Genomic DNA, 23,776 nt, shown 5'->3' on the forward strand with positions numbered 1-23,776 from the left:
TGAGCGAAGAATTACTCTTTAATATATAAGCCTTTGTGAAGAATCCTATTGCAGGACCCTAGCTTCTCGATGTTTTTTAAATACGTCCGCAATTAATACCTTTTCATACTCCTAGATCAGTTGACAAAATATGAATGGTTATTTGCTAATAAACTTACCTACAGTTATTAACACTTCGCAAGAAATATGGTTTAGTGGTGTTGATTAACTTAGTCAGTGCGAACTTGGTTACAACTCTTCAGAAGTTTTAAGATAACCGCCCTTTACATTCGGAAGCGACAGTGTTTTTTTTCCTTTCTACTTAGCTACTAGTTAAACTAGTTTTCATATTGGTATCTGAATTATAAAAATGATGAAATTCAAATTCAAATACCTTTTGTGGTCACTCACCAGTCACCTTTGCTAGTTTGCTTGGAGCAGTGCGTTTTTCCAAACACCAACTCGGTAACTTAACTTAATAAATATTTCAAATATTTGCTACAGTACATTGACCACATCCTCCACTCTCTCTCCCCAGCAGCGAGATGTACAGCACATAATTAAGTTTTATACTGAAGTGTCTAGCCCTGCAGGTTGTATTTAATTAGCTTATAAATTAGCTTGTTAGTTGTAACATTCTGCTGCGTGACAGGTTAGTAACTGGTTGTTGTGGCTGAACACTAAACAGCACTGTATAACTTGGTAGCGAACCTTGGTTGATGGTTATTCTTATATAAATTGTGTTTTCCTTAAAATTGTTTAAATTTCTACATTTTGTTCGTTGAATAAAATCACAATACCCATAATAACTCACGTGGCATATTCAGCATGGCAAGACCAGTAACCTAACAATAAGACCGGTAACCTAACAATGGAATTCAGAGAAGAACTATACAACACTCGAGGATTCAGCTCCTTTCTCCAATACAGAAACGAACGAAAGTTCTGCGATGTCACCTTGAAAACCAATGATAAACTCCTACACGCCCACAAAATTGTTCTAGCATCCCAGAGTCCTTACTTTAACGACAAACTATTCAGCACAGAGGAGCCCATCACCCAGTTAGAGCTACCAAGTGATGTTACCACCTCAACTGTTGAATTGGTCCTGAATTTTATCTACACCGGCTCTATTGTCGTGGATTCCTTCAACTACCGGGAGATCATGATCCTGCAGAACCTGCTGGAGATTACTGATCTGTCTGACATGCTTTATAAATCGTTGAGAAAATTCGTCACCCCTCAGAATCTTAGAACGTTTATCAAATCATATTCAGACTTAACTTATATACCAAGTTTACGGGAACATTTTGATCATGTCTTCTTGCACTCGTTTGAGGGAATGGCTCAGGATTTGTTGAGTGTGGGTGCGGAACTTTTGGACGTGATCAGTTTGTTGGGTAGATCGGAGCTGAATGTGGAACAAGAATCATCAGTTCATGCATTCCTTGACAGTTGGTTATCCATCCACCAAGCTGAGGTATGTTCTGAATTGGTATCATGGACTACAAATAGAACGCTAAGTTTTGTAATAAAATAAAACGATTATTAAAGGATTATGTTGATTCATATAATGTCACTCCCTAGTCGCATTCAAAAGATCACCAGTATTACCAAACCGGAATTTGTTCACTATCACTAACCCCTAATAACGTCCGGACAGTTAACCAGTACGGATATGAATGAGGTAATGAAGTTGGTGTGGTGGCAAGATCTTTCACTTTCACTTTCACTTTCACTTTCACTTTATCTCTATCTGCAGTTAACCAGTACGGATATGAAGGAGGTAATGAAGTTGGTGTGGTGGCAAGATCTTTCACTTTCACTTTCACTTTCACTTTCACTTTATCTCTATCTGCAGTTAACCAGTACGGATATGAAGGAGGTAATGAAGTTGGTGTGGTGGCAAGATCTGGAGATGCAGTGCCTCAGCTCCATTTATTTTAACAATGGTAACGAAACTGCTGAGGTACAGAAACCACTGGCTTTGAACGCTCTTCAGCAAAATACCAAGTCAGTTTTAATACACAGGCATTCACTTTCCATAGATCAAACCTTACTTCTGATGTAATATGAATGAGACTTATACTAGTACTATCTCGGAACTAAGTCCGATCTACGCCAGATAACCCCCTCCATATATCCCTGTCCCGCATCAGGGTCCGCAGTTCTTCTTTAGAGTTTGTCCCAACTTCCTTCAGTAACATAGACAAGTAGCTTTGTTTTGGTCGGCCTTGCTGTGCTCTACCATGATACTTATACTGTTTAATGAATCAGGGATACGAAGGAGGAGACTATTGATGTAGCATGAATGATACTTATATTCCTAATCCAGTTTAATGAATCAGGGATACGAAGGAGGAAACTATTGATGTAGCATGAATGATACTTATATTCCTAATCCAGTTTAATGAATCAGGGATACGAAGGAAACCAGATATAAGAGAGCAGGACAGTACCTCAGAGCAATGTTCGCTGTTGCTAGTTACGAAGGGTCCCATATCTGGGAACTTCTCAGAGCAGACACTGTAGATCTAGAGGTTCGTCAGATGCTTATAGTAATTGTATTCCGATATTTAACATAATCACAACTTGTTCAAAACTTTCGTGAATTTCTTAAAGATACACAAACGTGAGAAATCAAAGACGATTTTTGTTTCAAAACTGAAACAAAACCTTTCAGTGGTTTGATTTGGGAGAATGTCCATTGATGAACACCGAAAAAGCAACATGTTGTTTTCTTGACGGATGGCTTTATGTTCTGGGTAACAATGGTGACCTAATCAGATACTCAGTTTACGTAAAGGTGAGATTGTAGTTCTTCAATATGTACGGTGGTTTTCACTTTCACTTTCACTTTCACTTTCACTTTCACTTTCACTTTCTCTCTTTCTGCAGAAGTGGGAGGAGTGTAGGCGGACCCCGTACTCTTTTGTTCGATGTTACGTGATGTGTACAGCAGAAAATCAGGTGGTTGTGGTTGGAGGGGACCACTCTACAGGTGACCACTTATTTTGTTTAGACCACTGACAATTTATAAATATTTTAAAATATCTTGTTGAGACTTCAGCTGCTTTTTACCACATTTTAAAAAGTGGCGTGTGATACATTTTGTACTGGTTGATCGATCATGACGTCATAAGTTCCACAATGAATGATTGATGAAGTGCCAAACCACTTTGTTTGTACCACAATTCTGGTGCACTGCACAGCTGAAACAGTGAGCATTAACGACCGACCAAACAACTGCTTTTTTTTGCGGTGAACTGTTATCAATTTTATTCAAGCAGTGAACTGATATCGAATTTATTTAAGCAGTGACACCAATATGATGCCTTGCCGAGATAGCAATTTAAATTTTAAACACCCCGCACAAGACTGGTGCAAATTTAGCCATGCTCCCAAGTCCCAACCCAAGGCTCTTATCATTCCTAGAAATATGTATACTTTCCTTTTCATGGAATGGTTCTTAAACCCTGAAACCTTCTCCGTCAGGCAGATCTGTGATACGGTACGATCAGCTGGAGGATACTTGGTACACTGGCACAGCATTACCCAGATTCTGTGATAGGTTCAGCGGTGTTCACATCAAGGATACACTCTATATCGGTAGGATACTATACAGGATTCAGTTGTTGCACTTTGAACCTAAACAAATGGCAACCAATTACTTGTCGGATGAACCAAATGATTTGATTCGTCTGGTCAACCGGATTTTTTATTGCTGATCGGTAAGGAATTTTTCACCCGTTCAACTCTTAGTCTCCACCACAGAAACCAAAACCCCTCTGACCGTAAAAGTCAGTGATTTTGACAAATAATAAACCTACTTTTCAGTGGGACAAAGCCAAAAAGAGGATATAATAGTACAGTACTACACAATAGAGACGAATACCTGGGAAGTGATAGAGGAGCCTGACCAGGGACCCTATGATGTCCCTGTCTCCGCTGCTAATAATAACAATATGGTTTATATACTGGGGGGCCAGGCTCCAACTGAAGACAGGTGGGCAACATTCCTTTGTTTTGAGGGAGAATCATGTCTTGCTCTCTTCCTCCTAATGTTTAGTTTTCGAAATGAGTAACAATTTTTATTGCAGGCCAGAAGAAGGATCCATATTGTTTAGGTTTAATCCTAGTTTTGAGAACGCAACCGTTCTCCACCCACTCCCCAGCTGCTGTATCAGTTAGTTTCTCTTTTTACTTTCACTTTCGCTTTCATTTTCACTAACCCCTAATATGAAGCTGCTGTATCAGTATTTTGTTTTTTCTTTCTTACGTTTTTATTTTGTTCTTAGTTACAGCTTCTACTTAATAATATCATCAAGTCCCTACCCCAACACTAACAACACTAACAACACTAACAACACTAACAACACTAACAACACTAACAACACTAACAACACTAGAACAACACTAACAACACTAACAACACTAACAACACTAACAACACTAACAACACTAACAACACTAACAACACTAACAACACTAACAACACTAACAACACTAACAACACTAACAACACTAACAACACTAACAACACTAACAACACTAACAACACTAACAACACTAACAACACTAACAACACTAACAACACTAACAACACTAACAACACTAACAACACTAACAACACTAACAACACTAACAACACTAACAGCACTAACAACACTAACAACACTAACAACACTAACAACACTAACAACACTAACAACACTAACAACACTAACAACACTAACAACACTAACAACAACCCACCCAGATGCAAAGCTTGTATCAGTGCAAGACAAGTTGTACAGTGTAGGAGGTATAGAGAAAGGTCTGGTTCTAGACGTGATAAACAAATACTGTCCTCTCACGGATTCCTGGTCCGTATTGGAGTGGAAGTTTCCCTGGCACACCAAAAGATTTTCTGTCACCACTCTCTCATGATGATTAATTACTATACACTCGACTGTCACGTGAATTTTTCAACTCGTTCTCTAGCTGGCCCTGAACGACTATTCGGGGGCTCTTTTAGAAAAATCTCGGAGATCGACTGTAGAGCGATTTAGCACGCTCGACCACTCTCTCATGAGACTATTTCAAGAAAATTTCTGATTTCTGATTTTTTCTGAATAGACTCAGTGATGAAAATGTTTAAATGGAGGTTGATAGGTAAATCACGTATTGATACGTATCTCTCATGAGACTGCCACAGAAATCGGGAAACTTGTTTTGTTGTTTGATTATTTGTTTGGTGGTAGAGAAACTATTTTTTCTTTTATTGATTGTTTCCTCATCTTTCAGTGAACAGCACTTAATCTACTTGTCAATCAATTGGTATATATACCAATGTTTATACAGGGTGGGCCAAAAGTCAGTGTGCAAACGTTGTGTCTTATACCTCCGCCGTGTTTTATATTTGAGAGCTGTTGCTTTGCAGATGGCATACTGTACTTACTGGTTCGAGGATTCCGTCGTCAAAATTTGAAAATTCGAATATTTTAGACCACGCCCATTCAATATTAAAACACCTATATTGTTTTCTCTGAACATGCTGAACGCCTAATTTTTTCAGAGACCGTAGATTACCAAATGTTGCATATGATCTGAAAACATGAGGCAAAACGGATTAGAAATGACGAAGTTATCAAGCATTTTGTGTATCTCGTTAACAAAATTGACTGGGTGATTATGTGACACCGTGACACGACACCTTAATTGGGCACCCTTAACAATTCCCATAATGTTTAACGGGGTAGTTAACGGGGTCACCTTATCACGTGATTAGGTAAACCAATCACCTGATCACACGTAATGAATAAACTCGTTATGCTTCATATCTCGGTCATCTGAGAAGCTACAGTTCTAATTCTTTCAGGACAAACGTAATTCGAATGGCCAAACACAATTCAATAACATTTAGCTTGATCCGACTATCCAAACTATCAAATAAATGTGAAAATGAACCTCCATTTGAAAAAAATGAACGCGAATATTTTTCGAGTTGACAAATTCCTCGAACCAGTGGTGGTACTAAGTCATACCAGAAGGAAGTATTTCAATTGGGCACTCAGTGACTGAGCAATTAAGGCCAACGTTTGCACACTGACTTTTGGCCCACCCTGTATATAAACAAAATAAGGGCACGAATGAATTGTTGATGGTTTTTATTGATTCATAATAAATTGAAATGACACAATTCAAAATGTTCGATTTATAAAAAGTCATGCTGTGAACAAATCTTTTAAATTTCCATTCCATTCCAAACGGCTGTCACCATAGGCTCAATATTATGAAACAAAATTAGGATTGCAAAGGCAGCGCCAGTCACATTTAAGCATGACATGCATTACAGTGCATACACGAGCTTATGATCAAATTATTCGAGGATCGTTTTCTGAACAGCACCTGTGGGGGGCTCATTAATGCACTAAATACCATCACCATTCCTAGCACGTTTCAATATGAACAGTAGTCCTGTAGTCACGTGGGGTGCATGCTTGTGTCTCCATGATCCATTTAATAGTTCAGTATCTCCAAAATGGTAATAAAATGGAAAAACGTCTGAAAAATGTCTATTTAACATTATGAAAACTAATTATATGATAACTGCATCTGCTTCGACTTTGTTAAAAACTCGATGCTTGTAAAATTCAATTGCACTGCTTGATGGTCGAGGAATGTATATGATTTTGTTCTTTCTTTTGAGCTGTTCAATGTACGAATTACTTTGTGAAATCATGAGTTTTTGCGTTGTTTGATTGAGCCGAAGATCCCAAAATGACGAAGATAAACTACCGGACGGAGTACAAGGCAGCAAAGCACCAAATATCCGAGCTACAGACTCAGATAGCTACACTCCGGGATCGGCTTGATGTTCTACGGAAAGCTAAAAATCAGACCATCCTAAAAACAGAAATCGTCAACAGGAACATCGCTGAACCAGTTTTCGGGCAGGCTCCAAACAGTAACGATGATGTCCTGCCGGTTGCACCAACGATTCTCACGAGAGACGTGGCTCTGAATACAGATCCGATGAAGCCACCAACCCCACCACCAGCAGCACCTCCACCCACCTCACCTACGAGAATGCAGAGAAAGCGAGTTAAAGACAACTGGTCACAATGTAAGATTTTCACTGCGACTAAAGTTTGTCAGGTCGCATTTGTACAGACGTGTCACTGTGAAGGTGTTAACGACCCAGACTCCCCAGTCCCCAAAGCAAAAACCCCGGTCAGTCTCCCCAAGATCCCCCACCCCAGTAACCACGTGGGTGTGAGGTCAGCTGTCTCCACCCCAGTCCCGGAGCTTAGAACAATCAGCAGGATGAAGACCATGGACTTTATCTCCTCCGAGAGTCATGCTGCGGAGATAGCAGCACTGGAAGCAGCTTTCAAAGCAGAAAGGGAAAAACAGATGAGCATTCACTCCCGGGAAGCAGCAGCATTGAGGAATACTATTCAAAGTATGACATCTTCTCTGAAAGCAGCGGTGGAGGAGAATGTGAAACAAACAATCAACGCACCCAATGGAGCCTCTGTGTTCCATCTGTATGCTGAGGAGAAGAAACGGATGGAAGAACAAGTAAGTGATTTCGGACCTTTACCGTTAGTCAAAATTAATTCGACATTTAGCGTCATCTAGCGTCATCTAGCGTGAAATGACGCCTGATGATGATAGATGACGCTAGATGTCGAATTTCAACTAACGGTAAAGGTCCGTGATTTCATCCTCTGCAAATTTATTTCATGTTCTGATCCGTATAGCAAAGTTATTCAATGTCATAGCAAAAGTTACTAATTTTAAAGTAATTCTTGCGTACTGATATCTAAAATTCAGGTGAGACATATCAATTTAGAGAACAACAAGTTAAAAGTCAAAGTGAAGAAGCTTACACAGGTACGTGTAGATGTAAATTTTAAATCAGTACTTTTCTTCGACTGATGGTTTTATTGTCGACTGTTGGAATTGAAAATCACATTATTGTATCATTTTTATGGCTGCATTGATTGCGGAAAGCATTGAAATAGGGTCAGATCTTATTTGTCAACGTTATGATATGTACTATCACAGGAACTAAAGGACCAGGAAGAAGAGATGGAAGTGAACGAAGAAAGCTTCAAGAAACACTACGTAGAAACTTGGGACTCCCAATACCGGTCCTGGATGACGAAGACTGAAGCAAAGATGAACTTCCTAAGAAGCTCAAATGAGAACATGCAGACATTTCTGATGAAGAATGCCAGACATCTGCCGTTTGCAGCATCTGAAGAGTTGAAGATATATAACGAGTACGGAGAGAAAGTTTCTGTTTTCCAGTGAAGTGATTTTTATATAGCAACCAATTTGTTGAGATCTCTCTTAAATTTGGGAATTTCTGAATCAAGCACGATTTGCGTATACACTATACAGACAATGAATTATTCGAGTTTTACTGAAAAATGTGTTTACTTATCATTAAAAATTGGGCGAAGTTAAATCATTGACCTTCAAACTATTCATCTTATTCTGTTAAGTAATCTTACATAAATACATTCAACATTGATCATCAAGCTCTTTCATTCATTATAGAGTCTTCAAAAATCAAAATCGTCCTGGCTGTAGATATTAGTGAATGAGAAGATCTGACGAGCAGAGCCGTCACATTTGTCAAGGAATAGTTTGGGTTTGGAAGGGTCTCCTACGGAGAGACACAGCTGCGATTCAGCGTGTATAATCTGCTGGGTCTGTAAAAAGAGTTTTTAGTGGAGGAATTCGTGGTAACCCTGGTAACCAGCACAAAATTCGTGAGTTAATACGCATGATTTCTGTAGGAACGGCAAGACATGCTTCAGATAAGAGCTAAATGTATTTGAATTAAACAAATCATCTTAATTTGGTTATTCAGATAGTTGTTTGTTCCAATGCGAATCGATATTGAATGTTGATACATGGATATTATGATTACTTACTGAACTATAATGCCACTTCTGATTTCCACCAAGGCCATGACAAGGCCACAAAGAAACTCTCTTCAAGGTTTTAGCATTAGCATCCGGGATTGAGGCGTCCAGACAGTTCTCTAGAGAAATAACCTCATACTTCTTAGAATACATCCACACCTGGCGTATTATCATTCATTATGTTTCTACAAAACGATATTCATCGAAACAAATTTCATACCTAGAACAATTTGATAATGTCAAATTAAACTACATTTGTAATCAGACAAATTCAGCTACTTTTCCTAAATGATACAGCTACTCTCTAACTCTCTGAAGAGATATCGGTCAGACAATTTATAACTGAAATGTAAAGAAAATGTGAAATAAAACAAGTGTCAGCGCTCACAAACCTGGTTGGTATATCCTGAAAAAGTGAAATAAAACAAGTGTCAGCGCTAACAAACCTGGTTGGTATATCCTGAAAAAGTGAAATAAAACAAGTGTCAGCGCTAACAAACCTGGTTGGTATATCCTGAAAAAGTGAAATAAAACAAGTGTCAGCGCTAACAAACCTGGTTGGTATATCCTGAAAAAGTGAGATAAAACAAGTTGCAAGTGTCAGCGCTAACAAACCTGGTTGGTGTATCCTGAAAAAGTGAAATAAAACAAGTGTCAGTGCTAACAAACCTGGTTGGTGTACCCGGGTTCTCGTTTAGGAAGACATCTATAGTGACTAACTGTATCATTAGCTTTCCTTTTACCAAGTGTATCTACACACTGTCCTATTTTATTGTTACGTATCTGGGGAGAGGTTGTAATTGTATCTACTAAACATTCCAAAACTTTGTCTTTTTCTCGATAATGTGGTAACTTGTTATTATATCTAGTGAAAACTGAAATTTCAATCATTGGTGGCTGCAGTATTTTTATTTTCAAGACCACCTCAGTTAATACAATTATGTAAGAACAACTTTCATATATGGAAAGAACATTGCCTCACCTGGCCTGAAGCCAGCAACTTTTTCTCAGTGGGTAACATAGGCAACAAGTTCTCCAGATACCAATCAAAGGATTTGCAGTTCAGTCTTTTCCGGAGGTTCACTCTGGAGGAGATATCTCCGATGTCTAGATCTTTAGCGAGGGGTACAAACCGATAGAACAGGTCCTTGTGGCCATCCAACCATACCTGATCAAGCAAACAGGTTATGTTGTTTGCTTGGACCGCAAAACTGTCATTTAAACCTAGAATTATCATCGTACTACCCACTATCTTATTAAAAACGTGTGCTTCTCATTACCCTAATACGTATTATACTCAAAGTAAAACGACACTTAATATTCTTATTCTTCACTGACCTCGACAGCTCTGGCATAATTCCTGTAAAGGGTTAGTATCTGGCTCTCGCCTCCAAAACTGTAAGGGGCTCTGTCCCTGAAGATGTGCCCAACTCGTGAGCACGGCATTGATAACAGACGTCCACCACACATCCAAATCTGAGGAAGATAATATGATCAATATATTGAAACACAAGGATATATTTTGAAGCTAAACCAATTGTTATGTTCGAGCAAAAGGAAAGGTTCGTAAAAAGCTAAAATTTGACATAACTCACTAGCTGAAGTAGCTCTGATACATCGGATTAGAACCTGTAAGACTGGCTTCCAGCTCGCCATTTTTGAGATTCAAGCAAATCGAGGATGTTCAAAGGGTGCAAGATGTTAAGGTCGACAAAATACCAGTGGAAACTATTTCGTAGGAACATAACTCAATTATAGCTGAAGTAGCCCTGATACATCATATTAGAACCTGTAAGACTGGCCTCCAGCTCGCCATTTTTGAGATTCCAGCAAATCGAGGATGTTCAAACGGTGCAAGATGTTCAGCTCGACAAAATACCGGTGGAAACTATTTCGTAGGCCCTAAAATGAGTCCTCCAGATCCAGTCATAGCCTCTAAAGGTTAAATATCTACATGAGTGGTCGAACAAAAAGATATGTAATATTTAATGTTAAAAATTCTCCTCAGAATTCATCTCACCCGGAAGCTCATCTCCATGTTCTCGCCACCCCAGATGTTCATGTCAGTATCATATGTTCCTATCTCCTCAAAGTAGGACCTGTCTATTGCAAACAATCCTCCTGCCATAACGGGAGCACTGAAATCAAGACGTAGTCAGAGATTTTTAAATGAGGTTACTGACTAGCTACTGATTCCAGCGGTCTTATCGTCCGGTGACGGATATATTCATTTAAGGTTTAAAAATCTGCTTTATTTTGTATTATTTTAGTATCCGAATATTAAAAGAAGATAAATGTCTTACATGAGGGGTTCTGTGAAGTTCTTTTGTTCTACTTGCTGCCAGTAGAACGTGAAACTCCAGTCAAATGCACCAACCTGAAAATTAACAGATCAGACTAACTTACAACTTATTGAGAAAAAAATTAAGTCAGTCCTGCTAATGTGAATGTTGCAAAATTTTCAACTTTGAGTGTCCTTCAAATAAAAGAGTGGAAAGAGAATTGATCGGAAAAATATCCATGTTTTAATATTTATTATCCGTAAAACTGTGAAGATCAAAAAATCCTCAAAACAGATTTCAAAACGAACCTGGGGATTTGCTTGTCTGTACTCGAAAGTATCGAACATTATTACATCTATGATAGGACTAGGTACTGTTGTTTTATCTTTCTTCACTTCGTACAGCAGCGGTTCTACCCACCCACTGTTACACTAAGAGTACGTGTTATTTTCGAAGTGAGATAATGCGAAGAAGATTGCGCATTCTATGGAACTTTTTACGATCTAATGACCGAACAAGTAAATATGCTCAATGCTACAGTTAATCCTATCCAAATCATTAAAAATCGATACCCATACAACTGATCAACTATAAACTCCACTCCAAGCTTTGAAACCCCATTAATAAAGCAACCACTCTTATCCCTGTCTCACCTCACAGTGACTGTCCAGGAATATCATAACCTCCCCCGTAGCTCTAGCTGCTCCGAACAGTCTAGCCTTTATCAAGCCACTCCTCTTTGGGAGTCGGACATGGCTCGTCTTTATCAGCTTGCTTAGCTCGTAGTCTAGCGTTTTTAGTTCACCTGGGTTAGGGTTAGGCTTAGCTCGTAGTCTAGCGTTTTTAGTTCACCTGGGTTAGGGTTAGGCTTAGCTCGTAGTCTAGCGTTTTTAGTTCACCTGGGTTAGGGTTAGGCTTAGCTCGTAGTCTAGCGTTTTTAGTTCACCTGGGTTAGGGTTAGGCTTAGCTCGTAGTCTAGCGTTTTTAGTTCACCTGGGTTAGGGTTAGGCTTAGCTCGTAGTCTAGCGTTTTTAGTTCACCTGGGTTAGGGTTAGGCTTAGCTAGCTCGTAGTCTAGCGTTTTTTAGTTCACCTGGGTTAGGGTTAGGCTTAGCTCGTAGTTTAGCGTTTTTAGTTCACCTGGGTTAGGGTTAGGCTTAGCTCGTAGTCTAGCGTTTTTAGTTCACCTGGGTTAGGGTTAGGCTTAGCTCGTAGTCTAGCGTTTTTAGTTCACCTGGGTTAGGGTTAGGCTTAGCTCGTAGTCTAGCGTTTTTAGTTCACCTGGGTTAGGGTTAGGCTTAGCTCGTAGTCTAGCGTTTTTAGTTCACCTGGGTTAGGGTTAGGCTTAGCTCGTAGTCTAGCGTTTTTAGTTCACCTGGGTTAGGGTTAGGCTTAGCTCGTAGTCTAGCGTTTTTAGTTCACCTGGGTTAGGGTTAGGCTTAGCTCGTAGTCTAGCGTTTTTAGTTCACCTGGGTTAGGGTTAGGCTTAGCTCGTAGTCTAGCGTTTTTAGTTCACCTGGGTTAGGGTTAGGCTTAGGCTTAGCTCGTAGTCTAGCGTTTTTAGTTCACCTGGGTTAGACTTAGGCTTAGCTCGTAGTCTAGCGTTTTTAGTTCACCTGGGTTAGGGTTAGGCTTAGCTCGTAGTCTAGCGTTTTTAGTTCACCTGGGTTAGGGTTAGGCTTAGGCTTAGCTCGTAGTCTAGCGTTTTTAGTTCACCTGGGTTAGGGTTAGGCTTAGCTCGTAGTCTAGCGTTTTTAGTTCACCTGGGCTAGGGTTAGGCTTAGCTCGTAGTCTAGCGTTTTTAGTTCACCTGGGTTAGGGATAGGCTTAGCTCGCAGTCTAGCGTTTTTAGTTCACCTGGGTTAGGGATAGGCTTAGCTCGTAGTCTAGCGTTTTTAGTTCACCTGGGTTAGGCCTAGGGTTAGGCTTAGCTCGTAGTCTAGCGTTTTTAGTTCACCTGGGTTAGGGATAGGCTTAGCTCGTAGTCTAGCGTTTTTAGTTCACCTGGGTTAGGGTTAGGCTTAGCTCGTAGTCTAGCGTTTTTAGTTCACCTGGGTTAGGGTTAGGCTTAGCTCGTAGTCTAGCGTTTTTAGTTCACCTGGGTTAGGGTTAGGCTTAGCTCGTAGTCTAGCGTTTTTAGTTCACCTGGGTTAGGCTTAGGCTTAGCTCGTAGTCTAGCGTTTTTAGTTCACCTGGGTTAGGGTTAGGCTTAGCTCGTAGTCTAGCGTTTTTAGTTCACCTGGGTTAGGGTTAGGCTTAGGCTTAGCTCGTAGTCTAGCGTTTTTAGTTCACCTGGGTTTCAGCAGATCAGTAGTGTTGTTAAAAGGACAATAAAGCATGCTTAGAACTTATGAAAAGGAAGCTAACACTAGTGGTAACTCCATAACTTTAGGAATTATAAAAAACTGTTTTACGAACCTGCATCACTAAAATCATCAACAAGTAAAATCTCTTTCAGTAGATGGGGAGGTGTTTTATCCAGTACGCTGTGTACAGTACGTAATAGAACCGTAAGAGCCTCGTTATGGAACACTATTATTACACTCGCTACAGGTAAGTTGTGGGGGTACATTAGATCCGCACATCTGAGGGGAGGAGAGGGGTTATGGAACTTTCTCGAAAGATAGTACATGTCTTTTACCTGTTTTTACGATAGAGGCCGTGAAAATAACATGAGTATAAATTCCGAATAAAGAAAAATAAATTCTTCATGTCGCACGGTGACTATGCAATATACATGTAACCTTAATGTAAGGTTCAACTCACCCTTCAGACCGCGTGTCAGGTATCTCTCTATTAAGCGGAGTCTGATCGCTCTTAAAGGAGTTAAACCGATGTTTCTTCATCGCCAGATCCGTCAGACTCTTTCTCTCTTTCAAAGCAACATGACGCTTATAAAACGGACCATACACAGGAGTAGCATCAGATACCCCCATATACGACAGCTCAAAATAGTCAAAGTTAAACAGGCTGACATATAGCACGTAGAACACTGCCCACGTGGAGATAACGTAGCCTACACCCCACAACAACTTACCATGAGTCTTAACAAGGGGCTTCAAGTGAGCTGAATAATGTTTGGTTAATATCCCGTATTGTTTCTTTACAAGTACTCGCACAGGTCTCAACTGATCGTTGTTGGTGTGCTTTATAAGCAGTCTCCATAGAAACTGCCAGAGGATGGAACACTGCATGACTAGGATCACTCGGAGAGCCCTACAGATCACTGTTAGATCCCCCACCGCCTTCTTAGCTTCTTCCAGCTGCTTCCCATCCAGAACATTAGATACGTGATCAGTAAGCTCATCTGATCCTGCGGGTTTTGTTCTGATTTCCTGGTCCTCACGCTCTGTTCCTCTTTGCTCCTGGTATTGTTCTTGGTACTGTTCTTCAGAGGGCATCTGAGCGGGTATTTGCGCGGGTTCGGCTGCATCCTCTGCTGTGATGATCTCTATGCTGTCCGGGGAGTCAGGTGAGAGTTCGTCTCCGTGCGATGAGAGCTCCTCATCAGGAACATCTGATCCTTCTAACATGAGGAGCTGTGAGGGGCACTGTGGTGTGGGTCTTAGAGACTAGGAGACTAGGAGAGCTGTGCTGGTTACCAGGGTTTCAGAGTCTGTCGTCCCTACTGTGTTCTTTTAGCTCTCGACCCTAGCTAAGCCTGGTAGTGAAGGTATTGAACAGGACAATTCACATATGTATGAAAAAGTATCACAATTAGCAGAAATACAGGATGGTCGATGTGATAGAACACAATATCTAAACCACGTCAACAGAGCGATCAATCCTGACTAAGTGATCACGTGTCAAATATAACAATTTTAAGGGCTACCGTGCCAAAAATTCTATTGTATCAAAAATAACTGAAAACCTAAAAAATACAAAAATCTGAGCTACTCCCATCTTAAATATCAAGAAGTCCACATATCACCGAGTACAATACATTCTAAAGCTGTAATAGTTCCCTCCCTCGCCAGGTCGGTACGTCGTTCCATGATGGTGATGTGGGGTCCGCAACGTATAATAATGTACGCTGTGTACATGTGGTGTGTTGCTAGGTAACCTGTACATGATCACGTGGTTACCTGTACATGGTCACGTGTGTTGCTGGGTTGTATCGTCAGGTTTGGGTGTACATTCGGTGTGGTGGTATGATTATCAAGGTTAGAGTTTTATTTTGAATTAGAGTTAATCGAGCAATTTCCAATAGTAGAGTTTAGACAATAATTATTGATTGATGACTCATTCGTGGCTGAACATTTGACTGATCACTGAGACTGAAGATTTTTTCTAGAGGTTGAATAATGCTGATTGCATCGGTGATTGCTTGACAGCCCTTTGATGAGCGAATTCGAATAGAATTATTTTGCTCTGAATTACCTCACAGTAAGAGATACTGTTGTAATTCAGAGTGGTGCATCTTCAATGGACGCCATTAGATGCCCGTCTCTGTTTCAGTTGACAAAAATAATTATTCTTTAATTCTTTGAGAAGGACGTAAGAAATCTGTACTATTTGGAGCTGAAGAAACTGCTAGAGAAGATGTGGAAGCGATTGCTTCAGGATGTTTAGAAATTTGTTCAATATTCGAATTTTCCGACAAATTTTGTTTTTTTAAGCATCACTATCGCTATCATTTAGTTTCAGTTCTTGCAAACGATAAAATCGAAAAGGCGATTATTTTAAAGAAAGAGAACATAGTCACATAGTCACAAAAATCATCAAAAACCGCATCACCAATCTCAACTTTAATTAAAAAACAATGGTAACAGTCCATAACCACAGTATCAGTTCAGAACATTAGAAATAGAGTGATTCTCTATGTGATTCTCTATGTGATTACCAGGTGATTACCAGGTGATTACCATGTGATTACCTCCCCACAGTATCAGTTCAGAACATTAGAAATAGACACATTCTCTATGACCCCGCTCCTCGAATTAGACCTCCTCCTATTATACGTCACCAGAGTCTCCGACACAGCCTTCTCCCTACAAAACCACACGCCACAACACAGGATCTTAGCGTTGTGGTGAAGCGTGTACACCAGCGGATCAAACACCAGGTTCAAGTAGAACATAACAAAGGTGAAGTACCTGACGTAGATATCAACAGTAACCCCTGTAACGCCAGGGTGGATGAGGACCTGGGTTACCAGCTGGGGAACCAGGAGATGAAATACAGGCTGACTAGCAGGCTGATGTTTATGAAGATCCGCTTCCTGCTCGGAGTCTTGGTGGTGGACATGTTGTTGTGGGATTGGGTGCTTTTCATTCTGGTGCGGATTTCTTTGAGGATTTTAACGTACAGACAGGCTGTTACCTGAAGCAGAGTGGAGTATATTACTGATATTACTAATATTACTAATATTAGTAATATTAGTTCGGTTTTTTAATAATGATATGACAACGGAGATTTACTAAGTATGTTCTGAGATGAGCACTTGCTGTCTTATGAAGTAAAATTGAATTACAAAGATTTTGACATCCCTTATAATTGGAGAATCAGGTGTTGTCTCCAATGGCAGTAAGTGACGAAATTGTAAACTTACGAGAAAAGGCAGGACGAAGAAAATGGCATTAGTCGCCAATATGTAAGTTTAAACTTACGAGAAAAGGTAGGACGAAGAAAATGGCATTAGTCGCCAATATGTAAGTTTAAACTTACGAGAAAAGGTAGGACGAAGAAGATGGCATTAGTCGCCAATATGTAAGTTTAAACTCACGAGAAAAGGTAGGACGAAGAAGATGGCATTAGTCGCCAATATGTAAGTTTCCCCAAAATCCGTCGTCGAAAGAGAGCATCTACCAGCTAGGATATAACTTTTATCACTTTTAATTGTTTAAAATAAAGACCTTACAGTCTTCATGATAAAGGACTTTATTACTTCAAAGCATCTTAATTTAATTATGCGAAAAGGATCCGAACTAAAAGATTGAATTGCATAGAATTATTGGTCACCAAAGCCTGAAAATTGCATTTATGTCAATATTTGTATTAATCTCTGAAGGGTTACCTCTGTTATCAAATCTTAAGTCGATGACGTCAGAGAAGGCTGACAGGCAGGATGTTATCACTATGAAAGCAATACATGTCACCCAAACGAATATGACCTGAAATTTGCATGCTGTGCTAAACACAGTTTGAAACATTTCCTTGTGATTATAATTTCTTAATTAATCAGTCAATAAATGTTTGGAAAATTACTTACTACGGATATTCTTTCTGGATATGTTCCATTGAATCCTAAGATAAACACCCCCCTCAGGCCTGAATATCTCCCCACAAACCATGATAACACTCATCCTAAAGGTCATCTTGCTCCTGTAGTTGTGAGGTGATATAATAGCCACGTGGTGTGAAGTCATGACACGTGGTGTGACGTCATGACACGTGGTGTGACGTCATGACACGTGGTGTGACGTCATGACACGTGGTGTGACGTCATGACACGTGGTATGACGTCATGACACGTGGTGTGACGTCATGACACGTGGTGTGGCGTCATGACACGTGGTGTGACGTCATGACACGTGGTGTGACGTCATGACACGTGGTGTGAACACCCCCCCCCCCCCCCCCCCTCAGGCCCGAATATCTCCCCACAAACCATAATAACACTCATCCTAAAGGTCATCTTGCTCCTGTAGTTGTGAGGCGATATAATGGCAGCTGCTCTGTTAACCGTTATCATTGCTACTGTGAGGGAGGAGGCGTAGGAGAGCCCAGGGATCAACAAGGCAACAACCTGATGATTAGGGTAATTAGGGTTATTAGGGTAATTAGGGGGATTAGTGAGGCGACACATCTGTGGCAGGGAGAATTAGAGTTTGTTAGTATTGCGTGAAGGTTGTGAATTTTAAAATCATTAGAATTATCAAGTATCAACAGTCTGTGTCCCGGAAGTGCATATATTTACAACTTGACAATTTTGAAGAGACCATACCTTACCTTGTTGCTAGGTAACCTGTACATACCTTGCACAGTCCTTCCAGTAGAGGATCGAGCTGGAAGAAGCCAGTAACAACCATGGCGGGACCCCTGAGGGACACCCCAACTATGGCTAACAGTAGGTCAAACACTGCTAGGTTTAGAACCAGGACATTGAACGAACCTGGGGAGGGGTAGGTTATACAAGGGGAGGGGTTTTAATGTTTAATTCTTTAGCTTTTTGGATTTTCCGTTTTTTGATATATTTTTGATATATTACTAGGTTTTGTACTAACTGTTTTTATATTTATAAATTAAAAGGACCTATTTAAAGAAACACAAACCTTCTCGTTTAAGACTCCTTGTAACAATAACAATAACAAGTAAGTTGAGCACGACTGCAGCGGCAGATAGGGATATCAAAATCCATCCCGCCACTATACCAATGTTGTTCATGTTTATCTGTGTGCGTTAGTGCAAATGTTTAGAAATATGTGAAGAATAATGTTAAGGATGCAGTTCTTCTGGCTTTATCAGAGGGGAAAATCACAGAAAAAGACAAGAAACTCATTACTGGACTTAATGAAAATAATAACCAAATGCATGCACATGTATTCAAACCAGTAGTCCCTTGTGTGTACCCTTTATTTAAGCTGCATAAATTAAGTCCACAACAGATTGAGGGTAAAATAGTTCCCCCTACCAGGCTTGTCCATGCCACTAAGGAAGGCCCCCTTTACAGGCTAGAAAAGTGGGTTAGCCCATACCTAACAGATGTAAGTAGGATTTATTGCCAACAGGAGTTTCTCCTGGATACACCAGACCTTCTCAGTAACATAAAAAACCTTAATGAATCTGCAGACATGTCAAAATATAGCACCATCAACTTGTTTACTTTAGACGTGATCAGTCTGTATCCAAGCATAAAACCTGAAATAGCTATGTCTGCATTGGAACATGCCCTGAACGGTAGTACTATGATTGATAAACGAAAGGCTATTCTGAAAACATTCACGGAGACTATCTTCACAAACTCCTTTGTCACTTTTCAAGAAAATGTGTACACAGGCAAAAAGGGTATCCCAACTGGAAATTGTATTTCGCGTCAAGTCGCTGATATCATGCTTCATTGGGTGCTATTCATCAACATCTGGCCTGAAATGATACAGCTATGGAGTCTTATTTTATTCTGGCGACGCTTCATCGACGATGTCTTTGGAATTTGGAAGGGCTCCAGGAGGCAATTTGATCTTTTTGTGTCGAAACTAAATGAAGCCGCAAAACGATTTGGAATTCAGTTCGGTGATTGTCAGTTTGGCAAATCAGTTAACTACTTGGATGTAGAACCCTCCCTGGGGGAGAACAACAACATCGACTACAGACTATTTAAGAAAGAGACTGATGCCAGGCTTTACCTTAATACTGATAGTTTCCACCCAAACCACGTCTTTAAATCAGTAGTATTCTCACAGATGATCCGAGTGATCAAGCGAAATTCGCAGGATCACACCTGTGTGGAGGACCTGGAGGAACTTAAAGAAGACCTAATGAAAAGTGGACACAAGGAGGGGACCTTAACGGAAACAGAGCCTGAAGCAGTCTTGAGGTCAATAGAACACGATTTGTATGAGAGGGAAGAAAAGAAGCCAATCACTGACAAAGTTGTCTTTTCAGTGAAATTTTTCAAAGAGGTCACTGAACTTAGGAAGTTGGTACACTCTACTAGTGAGGACATCAAACAATTATGCGGAGACGTACAGATATTGTTTGCACTACGTAAACAGCCATCTATAGGCAACACAGTAGTGCGCAATAGAAAACTCAGTTCGTGCTCCGAAACGGATTCTTTCACCGTAAGCCAAAACTGTGGGGGGAGAGGCTGTGCAACCTGTCCCCAACTGTTCAACTCCAACGAAGTTATCACTGTCAATGGTTTGGATTTAACTCTGGATTTCCGGTTGACATGTAAGGACAGCAATATAATTTATGTCGCCCAATGCCAAATTTGTAATAAACTTCCCCAGAGCCTAAAAGACGATACCTATTTCGGCCAAACGGTTTCTCCATTTCATATCAGAATGAATGGACACAGAAACAAGTTTAAAATTGATAATGAATTGTCATTTGAGAAGTCGGCACTTTCCATGCATTGTTTTCTAGCGCATAAATCTGATTTCACTATGGGAGTTTTTAAATTAGGTGTAGTAAGAAAAGTCCGACCAACAGAACTTGATAGAGAAGAGAGCATTCTTATTTCAAAATTTAGAACTAATATTTTTGGGTTAAATAGGATTGTAGTTACTCGCTGAATAATCTGTTATGCTCTGTTGTCCATTCTACCTAGCACATTGAGCTCTTTAGTAAAGTTTCAGATTAAAATCTGTTTTGAATTTTCAAGTTGTTAACTTTTAAATTGCTTTCATTAGTCTAACCTAATTTTATTTTTATAGGCTAGAGATGTAAATATACGAAGAATTCACCTATATTTGTGCTGTCTTACTATGTGTCCAAACCAAATTGTTTAGAAATATAGTGCAAATATAGTGCAAATGTTTAGATATAGTGCAAATGTTTAGATATAGTGCAAATATAGAGATATTGTGCAAATATAGTGCAAATGTTTAGATATAGTGCAAATGTTTAGATATAGTGCAAATATAGAGATATAGTGCAAATATTTAGATATAGTGCAAAAAGTGCAAATATAGTGCAAATATAGTGCAAATATTTAGATATAGTGCAAATATTTAGATATAGAGCAAATATTTAGATATAGAGCAAATATAGAGTACGTAGCAATCAAAATACACATTAATACACAAATATAAAACTCGGGATAAATTCCAAATCGTCATCGTAACACATGCATGTGGTGTGTTGCTGGGTAACCTGTGCACGAACACATGCATTAGACATTAAAAATGGGCCGGTAATTCAACTGTAGATTTACAAACAATCGTACGTGCTGGGAATCGTAACTGCTGGGAACTAACAATGCATGGTCATTTAAAAACTCGCAGCAAAACTAATCTTCAGGGGGGCTAAATGAATAAGATGGCGTGGACACTGGACAGGGCACGTGGTGTGACGTCATGACACGTGGTGTGACGTCATGACACGTGGTGTGACGTCATCTTCAGGGGGGCTAAATGAATAAGATGGCGTGGGCCGTGGACACTGGACAGGGCATAGCAGTTATGCTGAATTAATAACGTACTGAAATAATAACGTACTGTGTGAATCGAGTTACAGGATAAATAATGGCGAAATTTGATTTGGACCAGATGGTCCCTCATTGTTATCAAGGATTCTAGAAAAAATAACCTCGATGTTTTGGCATGGAAGTTGATCGTACGCTGAAGTGAAGAAGGAACTTAGGGAGTGATCTGCTGGAGTGATTTGCTGGAACAAATAAACTTTAAAAACACTTTGCATTCATATCAGGACAGAGGGCAACATTGCAGCGAAGAGGACAGAGGGCAACATTGCAGCGAAGAGGACAGATGTATAATATATATATTAGAGGGTATTTATGAAGGCTGATAAATCACGTGATAAATTAGGAGTCTGTTGTTATATCATTATACTACATGGACACGTTCATTTGAGTTTGAGGACATTGGTAAATATAAGAGACCCTATTAAAGGGCACAGTGTAGTTGACTTTGTCACACTATTGAATAACTTAAACCCTTGATGGTTAGGATAATCGTCTCATCCTCTAGGCTAACTTTGTCACATAACGATATCTTAATCAGGTGATAAGATATCGCTTAAATACGGCCGGCACGGAAATGGTTACATTGTCACACTATAAACATGTGACGGAGTAAATATGGACCCCTTGCTGCCGTTTTTGACCAAATTTTTGAGTGTCCAGTTGATTGGATGGGTACATATGACCATTACCTACATATTTGACGACTTTTTTCGTTATATGGTGCATTCAGGTTTACTCTGTCACACATTAAAGAAAATATGTGATGAATGTTTAGGGCACCCTGATAAGCAATGCTGAGTAGTGTAAGTTTATTTGATGGCCTGGAAGTGCTGGGAATTGTTATTATATCATATAGTCGTAAGGAATTAAAACACAGAAGGCACAACCAAGCTTATTTTGTCACATAATCTTGATGATATCTGAACATGTGTGAAATTGAACAAATAATGATATACCAGCTTAAACCCCTTATATTATACGTACTATGGATCAAACAACACTGCTAGTACCATGCACCAGTCACATAAATCATTATCAGGTGGTAATATGTTAACAGTGTCACAATTAAACTACCGCTACATGGTCAAAAATAGGGTAATTTCGTCACAAAAAAGTATTATAACTCTGTTAGCTCCTTGCTGGCAAAATAACTAGTTTATCGAAATTTTTTTGATGATAAGGTTACATAGTATTCTAATAGAGGTATAGTTCTTCAAAATAGGGGCAAGACATGTTTACTTTGTCACATCAGTTATTATAAGAGTTAGGTAATCGTCATCAGATTAAAAGATATTTTTCGTAGTTTGGATCGATTAATACTTTAATATACCTGTAATAAATCCTATGCCAATTTTAACACACTATCTTGATACTGTTGGGGCAGAAAAAGTTAATTTTGTCACATTTTCAATGTCTTTGACAAATTAATCTAAATTTTTTAAATTGAGCTCTTATGTTCTGGACAATATTCTTCCAATCGTTTCTGAAAGAATATTGAATTCTAATAGAGTTATAGATCTTCAAAATAGGGGCAAGACATGTTTAATTTGTCACATCAGTTATTATAAGAGTTAGGTAATCTCCATCACATTAACATATATTTTTTTGTAGTTTGGATTGATTTATATAGGTAATAAAGCAGCCTATGCTAATTTTTACACACTATCTTGAAATTTTTGGGGCATGAAAAGTTAATTTTGTCACATTTTTAGTGACTTTGACAAATTTAACCTAAAATTGTTAAACTTAAGCTCTGATGATCTGGACAATATTCTAATAGAGGTATAGAATATAGATCTTCAAAATAGGGGCAAGACATGTTTACTTTGTCACATCAGTTATTATAAGAGTTATTATTAGAGACTATTTCATTCTATAATCATTGTTTTTAATCTATTTACGATTTCGTATAATTTTTTGTGACAATGTAAACATCAACTGATCTTAACTTGCATCAACTACATTGTCATCATATAAAATTTTCCCGCCTTTCAAACCAAAATCAGATATAAATAATTCGCCCAAAATTTTATATTTAATATATTGTGACAGAATTAACCTCATTTCCCAATAACCAAGTGCCTGTATTAGCTAACTATTCAAAACAACATATTTTAGGGCTATGATTGGTAGAGCAACCATCAAATAATGAGTAGAAAGGGTTTTTAGGACACCTCACAGTAGAATAGAGGTATGGTATCATGAGTGTGACAAAGTTACCTAAATATTGCCTTGTAACCGTTCGATCCGTGCCCATTAACCAATGTTGTATCATAATTGTTAGATTGACCTAATTTACTATATTTCAGACCAAGGAATGATAATTAGACAAATGCAGTTAACTAAGTCACACAAAATGTGACATTTGAAACATTATAGTGCCTTACAACAATAGATTTTCTTTCTGAGCGGTGCATATGGGAGTATGGGTTACGTGGCTAA

At 39.2% G+C, this 23,776-nt stretch overlaps 3 protein-coding genes across 3 annotated transcripts; 2 read left to right on the forward strand and 1 right to left on the reverse strand.

The window, feature by feature from the left end:
• The first annotated feature begins 799 nt into the window (after positions 1 to 799).
• LOC134824885 (ring canal kelch protein-like) lies at positions 800 to 5,282 on the forward strand. Its single transcript, XM_063836866.1, has 9 exons — positions 800 to 1,459; positions 1,841 to 1,992; positions 2,399 to 2,519; positions 2,663 to 2,785; positions 2,878 to 2,980; positions 3,475 to 3,588; positions 3,817 to 3,985; positions 4,080 to 4,165; positions 4,739 to 5,282. The coding sequence occupies exons 1-9, from the start codon at positions 851 to 853 to the stop codon at positions 4,906 to 4,908; spliced, it is 1,647 nt and encodes a 548-aa protein (XP_063692936.1). The 5' UTR covers positions 800 to 850; the 3' UTR covers positions 4,909 to 5,282.
• Positions 5,283 to 6,633: 1,351 nt separating this feature from the next.
• Positions 6,634 to 8,365, forward strand: LOC134824880 (uncharacterized). Its single transcript, XM_063836859.1, has 3 exons — positions 6,634 to 7,545; positions 7,801 to 7,860; positions 8,035 to 8,365. The coding sequence occupies exons 1-3, from the start codon at positions 6,742 to 6,744 to the stop codon at positions 8,281 to 8,283; spliced, it is 1,113 nt and encodes a 370-aa protein (XP_063692929.1). The 5' UTR covers positions 6,634 to 6,741; the 3' UTR covers positions 8,284 to 8,365.
• A 25-nt stretch (positions 8,366 to 8,390) lies between these two features.
• On the reverse strand, positions 8,391 to 15,286 carry LOC134824878 (polypeptide N-acetylgalactosaminyltransferase 1-like). Its single transcript, XM_063836858.1, has 11 exons — positions 13,951 to 15,286; positions 13,603 to 13,769; positions 11,839 to 11,990; positions 11,494 to 11,616; positions 11,207 to 11,280; positions 10,924 to 11,041; positions 10,242 to 10,379; positions 9,886 to 10,071; positions 9,573 to 9,686; positions 8,913 to 9,062; positions 8,391 to 8,687 (listed from the first exon to the last, which is right to left on the reverse strand). Exons 1-11 carry the CDS (start codon positions 14,715 to 14,717, stop codon positions 8,538 to 8,540), a joined length of 2,139 nt encoding a protein of 712 aa, XP_063692928.1. The 5' UTR covers positions 14,718 to 15,286; the 3' UTR covers positions 8,391 to 8,537.
• Between the last annotated feature and the right edge of the window lie 8,490 nt (positions 15,287 to 23,776).

Source organism: Bolinopsis microptera, chromosome 13, assembly GCF_026151205.1.
Source record: "Bolinopsis microptera isolate Bmic1 chromosome 13, MBARI_Bmic_1.0, whole genome shotgun sequence".
Lineage (NCBI taxonomy): Eukaryota > Metazoa > Ctenophora > Tentaculata > Lobata > Bolinopsidae > Bolinopsis > Bolinopsis microptera.